At 43.6% G+C, this 7500-nt stretch overlaps 1 protein-coding gene across 1 annotated transcript in view; it reads left to right on the forward strand.

The window, feature by feature from the left end:
* si:ch73-127m5.1 (neurotrypsin) overlaps positions 1-7500 on the forward strand; it is a 49515-nt gene that overhangs the window by 13701 nt on the left and 28314 nt on the right. The window contains 1 exon segment of the mRNA XM_042083363.1: positions 4960-5202. Within this exon segment, the coding sequence (XP_041939297.1) occupies positions 4960-5202 (243 nt within the window).

A 7500-nucleotide genomic window follows, 5' to 3' on the forward strand; every position in this document is an offset into this window, starting at 1 on the left:
GGGGGGGGGGGGGCACTTCAACAGCAACTTGTTCAGGATGGGGGTCTAGCATCTTCTTCTTCTGCTGATGGTCGCTACAAGCGATTATCAAGGATTTATTTGGGCAGTTTTGACAGTACAGTGGATTCTTAACGAGGGATTTACACAGTGCTGTCAAGCTAATTAATGTCTTCTTTAGTCTTCTTTATTTTCACTGGATGAAGTAGTGATGATACACACGCACATACACACACACACACACACCACCCACACACACACACACACACACACACACACTGAGTTATGGACCCGTTTTCAGTGATCCGCAAACCCATGGGACTGATTTACATACAAGATTAGCTCTGGACTGTGATGAATTGACTGGCCATTTGTTCCTGTTTCAAATCGTGCTTATCTTTCATCAAGCCCGGGCGACAGTGGCAGCTATGACAACGTGGCGTTGAAATCTTTGCCAGTGTGCCGATAATTGCTCGCTGGCTTTCATAGTCAGTCACAGAAGACTGTAGTTTAATGTGTGCGGTGGGCTTTTGTGAAGCCCATCTGAAATGGAAAAATAAAACGCCTTTGTGGAGTCTTTTCCACGGGCTCAGAGTAGTATTATCTTCCTGTAATGACTGTGGTGTGTCTGTGTGTGTGTATGGTGTGTGTGTGTGTGTGTGTATATGTGTGTGTATATGTGTGTGTGTGTGTGTGTGTGTGTGTGTGTGTGTGTGTGTGTGTGAACATCCTTGCATGTGTGCACAATTGTGTGTGTCCACGGATGCACAGGGTCCCAGTGCTTCCTTTTAACACACATGTAGCTGGCCTCCTGCCCACCTTGGCGCAGTTTCGAAGCATCTCTCCTCCCCACAGGAGTATTCAATGGGTGTGGTTGGACAATCGATCCTGTGGCCGCACCCTTTGGTGCTTGACCCTGAATAATGTGGATCAGAGGTCGCTCCTCCAAGCCATAGCTTTTCTGATCAACTGAAGAGCAACAACTCACTGGATATTCTTAGTAGAGAAACATCAATTCACATTTAGAATAAATTGTACACTTTTGTGCTCTGGAAGGTCATTCCTTTGTGTTTTCAAAGTTTTATCAACCCACAATAGTCAGAGGGTTTGGTAGGCTACATTTAGTATGTGTATACGTTACACCATTATTTTTAGAATTTTTAATCTGATTTTGATTTTTGCACATCTGACTTAAACTGCTGCATTTCACAGTAGCACAGGGAACGCTACGCTATGCTTTACTTGACCACCTGGCATACAGCAATGTCATAAAACATGTTTTGACCAATCCCATGACTTGGCATTGTTGATAATGACAGTCAGCGTCCAAAGATGTGTCATAACAGAACTCAGAATTTGGAACTCGGGGAAATGTCATAGAATTAAAAAAAAAATTATTTGGACCAATGACTGTAATGAACATGGATAGTGTATGCTAAATCAAAAGCTAAGCAATCTGAAGGAGCTAAAAATGACACTGATTTAATCAAATATAGTCAGTTGTGGGAGTATCTGGGCAATTATCCATTCACTCTGGCATGCTCTATTGCAAACTGCTTACAGCTTACTGCGCAGGAAAGGTGTGAAAGTGTGTGACATCTTCTCTGAAAGGCGTGACATTGCCATTGTCTTATGACAGATACAGTGTCAGAGATTTTGTTACCAATTTAGGCAAACATTTAGAGCCTACATGTAACACGTACATACGGTGCATGGAGGAAGTGTTCTACATAACATAACCTGAAAGTAATCTGCCATGTTCTCTGCACAGAGCAGCCTATCTTGCGGAGTGTTTAGGCTATAAATCAATGTCAGGTGATATCCTGTTACCTAATATAAGTCAGCATCACCTTCATTCAACATTTAGCCCATCTGTGTGTATCCCTCAGAGTTACCGACAAACAGCTGCCTGTCTCAACATGCTTACCGATAATCTCCAGCTCATTATATGTGGTCCCTCACTTGCATATACAGTACATGTGGATATTAACGGAACACCATTCTTTAACTTAAAATAACAGCATTGAGCACACTTTGATGATGCACCTGATTTATAATAGGCAGAATGGTATATCCGTCACTGTGTAAACACAGGAACAGACGTGTTCGTCTCCAAAATCAAATCCCTCTTAGAAAAATACTATGAAAGTAAAGTAGAGAGTAAAGATGATGATACATGGGGCAACTTCTTGAGCAATGTTGCTGGGCAACCACATAACCAGTTCCATGATTAAAGTTCTCCAGAAAAGAAAATGTTGCCCAATATCAATGAGAAAATGCCAGAACCATAATAATGAGGAACATTGCCCAGCAACATTGCTCAAAACGTTGCCCCATGTATCATCAGCTTAAGAAATCAGCACTCTCAAGCATTTGCACTTAAAGTCTTTTTGGACCATGTCTCAACAAGCGTATATGGCATGTGGTCCAATGAAGACTTACTAATAGCAGCCCCAGCCGCGGCACAACTGGCTGGGGCACCTGCACTGTACGCCGGCGACCCGGGTTCGATTCCCGGTCATTCTCCACTATCCTGTCAATTAAAGGCATAACCCCCCCCCTCCCCCCCCCCAAAAAAAAAAGACTTACTAATAGCGATAAGAAGAGTGTGGTATCTATCATTGCCCCTGCATGTCCAGAACACCTGGTATTCCACCCTGTAACTGATTCACTGTGCAGGGCCATGACTCCTTGACCCTGGTGTCACTATTTGACACACAAGTTAGTACAGCCTGGAAAATCATTGTGTGGTGGTCAATGTTGATTTTGTGGTGGGCCGCCACAAATAAGTCAATGTATGGGAAAGACTGTGTTGAAAGCGAAAGGTGTATCCAACAGGTGAACTGCCCTAATGTAGGACACTGCCTAATGTGGGACACCTAGGCTAATGTGGGACACCTAGGCTAATGTGGGATACCTAGGCTAATGTGGGACACCTAGGCTAATGTGGGCTTAGCGTCATAATACTACAGAAGTCTGAAATGCAAAAAATGTCCCACATTAGGGTAAATTTAAGCTAAGGGATAAATTGCAAATCCTTGCATTCTGTTGCTTTAAGGATGAAAGTGTTGTAGCTTATAACATTACAGCTTTGTTTAATTGAGGGAGATTTATAAAACAATACGTATAGCCTCCAACAAAAAAAAAAACAAGTGCATACAATTGTAAAGAATTCAATTAATGTTTAAATAAATATCTAAGTAATACCACAGTGTTATTCTGTTTTTATATCACAGTGTAAAAATCTATTGATTTTTCACTCAGTGGTTTGTTCTTCCCTCGGCATTCAGTTCTCTGTGTTCGTACCAAGACATTATCTGCCACATTATGTTATCTGTTCAGTATCATCAGTTTTTACTGCCTTGAACATACAGCCATTTATGTGGCGTCACGAATCTCACAATTGCCCTCGCACCAAAGATTAAACCATTTTATAAGTGACAAAAATAAACCAAAGCACTTTATTGTGGAGTTCATCATGTTATTAAGTTATTTTAATACACAAAACTCTGCTTACAGTATTACATGGTCCTAAATGCCTCTGTTAATCTATAGATCACAGGCCAGTATACTGGTGCAGTAAACCAAACCAAATCAAACCAAAGAGCATATCTATATATAGACTGTGTTATTCTTGGGATTATACTTCCCATCCCATGGCATCCATATTTAAAGAGAAGTCTTGTGAGTGAGTGAAGCAGTCCCCATTGGCATGGTGTGGCACTTTATGTCATGTGATGCCTTTATGCTGCTTTGGTTCTTATCCATGTGAAACAGACACACTTAATTCTTTTGCGGGGTTGGGGGGGGGGGGGGGGGGGGTTAGGGGGGTTGTTCATATAGTCAATGGTGGTTATGGGGGTAGGGTACCCCACAGTCATAGATGAGGGAGAAATGAATGGACCATTTTTTTTGGGGGGGGGGGGGGTTTCACACTAAGTGCCCCATGAGTAACACAAAGGGATTTAGCATGGCTTCAGGCATAGTTATGGTGAATTGAAATGTGTTTAAGAGTGGTTCCAATGACTTTGTTTTTCTTGAACTGAAACAGTCAAAGAAGCATAAAAGAGAAGTGCGAAATAGTTTACATTTGTAACTTCTCCAGTACACTTCTGGCCTGTTTAGTTGAATGTTTTTGAATCAGACCACTATTTGAGTCTACTGACTGATGATTGGACATTGGAGACTATAATAATAATATAATAACATTTATTTTATACAGCACAGAGCACTAAGTGCTTTACAGACAAACAAACAAACAAAACAAAAACAAAAAATAATAGTAAAGATAACACTAATAATAATAATAATAATAATAATAATAACAATAACTATGCGGTCGGTGTAGGCCCTATTCATATAACCATTATCTCAACCAATCACAGAGCAGCAGCTTGCAGAGGTACACTTCTCCGCCAATCTCTGAGTGACACGTTTCTGGAGGTTTGGTGCAGGTCCTCTGTCTACTCTACTGCGCTGGCTGAAACTCTTGTCTTATCAACACGCCACAGCGCTATTTCCCCTGTTGTTTGAACATCCATCTTTATCTTCAAGAAACTCTTGAAAACTCAACTCTTCCAAGGACACCTCCTCTCTTGACACTTCTAACAGCATCACAGTGGGCCAGTTGAAGGCCACATCAGGGCCAGTTGAGGACCACATCCGGGCCAGTTGAGGGCCACATCAGGGCCAGTTGATGGCCAGTTGAGGGCCACATCAGGGTCAGTTGAGGGCCACATCAGGGCCAGTTGAGGGCCACATCAGGGCCGTTTCTGGATGAGATCTGTTGTTAGCTCAGCTGCAGTATTTACCTCCAGTCTGCTTACATGTTCCCTTATCCTGTACATATGAAGAGTTTGGTTCCATAGCGCTATATCATTAATAAGTCATGTTATTTAATTCTCTCTATCTCCCTCTCTCTCTCTCCCTCTCTCTCTCTCTCTCTCTTTCCTCCTCCTCTAGTTCCGCTCTCCTGTTCCGAGGGCTTCACCGAACTGGGTTACTACAACGGAACCGTCTCCCAGACGGACTCAGGCTCGCCCTGCCTGAAATGGACGGAGTTCCCCGACTACGTCCAGCAGTACCCGGGCCGTGGCCTGGGCGACCACAGCTACTGCCGGAACCCGGACCGCGAGTCCAACCCATGGTGCTTCTTCAGACAGAGCTCGGGGGCCATCGGCTGGGCCTACTGTGACTGCCACCAGGGTAAATGCGCACACACACACACACACACACACACACACACACACATACATACACACATACTCACACACACACTCTCTCTCTCTCTCTCTCTCACACATAAAGATGTGTGCACTCACTCACTACATACACACACACACACACACACACACACACACACACACACACACACACACACACACATACACACACACACACAGTCATACAAACAGGTAAAATAAATTTCACAAAGAAACTGCCTCTATGACACCAGTCTTTAGATAGATAGATAGATAGATAGATAGATAGATAGATAGATAGATAGATAGATAGATAGATACTTTATTGATCCCCAAGGGGAAATTCAAGGGTCTCAGTAGCATACAGACATCACACACAACATGCACTTACAGCAGAAATGGTAAACATAAGTATAAGTATAAACATATAACTAAAATTCACTGTACAATAAAGATAGTAGAAGATAAGAAAGATAAGAAAACTAACAAAACTAAATACTAAATACACTATATAAATTAAATTAAGAAAGTCCAATGTGCTTGAGGGTGATCAAGCATAAGACGCTTGTAGTGACAGGGCCAGGACTGGTGAGGTGCTAAAGGGAGTGAGTGTCATGGTGAAGGTGCAAACAGTAGTCCAACCATAGTCCTTAGTTATGTGTGCATGGCAAGGTCCTCAAGAGAGTGAGTGTCATGGTGAAGGTGCAAAAAGTAGTCCAACATTAGTCCAACAGTGCAAGAGTAAGGTCTAGAGACCAGCATAAATAATATGGACAAATAGGAGAGTAAAGTATAATGTAGACAAGGTAAAATAAAAAACTATTTCAGTGCAAGAACAGGTTGAGGTAATAGGGTTATAGCCATTCATTCATTAAGTATTGTAGCAGTAAACAGTGTAGCCTGACCGCAGCCATTGATCATGTGTGCTAATATAGCATGAAAAACAGTGTAGCAGTAAAACAGTAGTGAAAACATTAGGCTGTGTACATTAGTAAAACAGTAGTAAAACAGTAGTAAGCAGTAGTGGGCAGTCAGTACTCAAACATGGAGAGGGTGGAGAGGCAGACAGACTAAGCAGAGAAGTCTATCTCTCCTCTTCCCTTTAGTGAGGCATTGAACAGTTCAATGGCCCTAGGAACAAATGACTTCCTCAGCCTTTCAGTTGTGCATGGCAGTGAGCGAAGTCTCCAGCTGATCAAGCTCTTTTGGTTTTTGATAGTGCTGTAGAGTGGATGACATTCATTGTCCAAGATGTTGATCAGTTTGTTCAGGGTCCTTTTGTCAGATATTGAAGTGATGCATTCCAGTTCAGCTCCCACTACAGAGCCAGCCTTCCTTACCAGCCTGTCAAGTCGCCCAGCATCCTTCTTCTTTGTGCTTCCTCCCCAGCATACCACTGCATAGAAGAGGGCGCTGGCCACAACAGACTGATAGAACATCCTGAGGAGCTTGCTGCACACATTGAAGGACCGCAGCCTCCTCAGGAAGTACAGCCTGCTCTGTCCTTTCTTGTAGAGTGCATCAGTGTTGGCTGACCAGTCCAGTTTATTGTCCAGGTGGAGACCCAGATACTTGTAGGTGCTTACCACCTCCACATTGACCCCATCAATGGAGACTGGTAGCAGAGCGGGCTTAGACCTGCGGAAATCCACCACCATCTTCTTGGTCTTTGAAGTGTTTAGTTGAAGGTGATTGAGTTTGCACCACTGCACAAAGTCCTCCACCAGGCTCCTGTACTCCTCCTCTTGCTCGTCCCTGATACACCCCACAATTGCAGTATCATCAGAAAACGTTTGCATGTGGCATGACTCGGTGTTGTAGCAGAAGTCAGATGTGTACAGGGTGAACAGGACTGGAGAGAGCACAGTTCCCTGTGGTGCTCCGGTGCTGCTGATCACAGTGTCAGAGAGGCAGTTCTTCAGTCTGACGAACTGTGGTCGCTCGGTCAGGTAATCTGTAATCCAGGTTACCAGGTGAGCGTCCACACCCATCTGCAAGAGCTTGTCTCCCAGTCTGAGGGGCTGGATGGTGTTAAAAGCACTTGAGAAATCAAAGAACATGATTCTCACAGCACTTTTCCCCTTGTCTAGGTGAGAATGTGTCCTGTGTAAAAGATAAGTGATGGCATCGTCCACGCCCACTTTCTCCTGGTATGCAAACTGTAACGGGCCTAGTGCATGGCGTACCTGTGGTCTGAGCATACCTAAGACCAGTCGCTCCATTGTTTTCATCACATGTGACGACAGGCCTGAAGTCATTAAGCTCGCTGGGGTGTGGTTTCTTGGGGACGGGGGGTGAGACA

The sequence above is a fragment of the Alosa sapidissima genome, chromosome 24 (assembly GCF_018492685.1).
Source record: "Alosa sapidissima isolate fAloSap1 chromosome 24, fAloSap1.pri, whole genome shotgun sequence".
In the NCBI taxonomy this organism is placed as follows: domain Eukaryota; kingdom Metazoa; phylum Chordata; class Actinopteri; order Clupeiformes; family Clupeidae; genus Alosa; species Alosa sapidissima.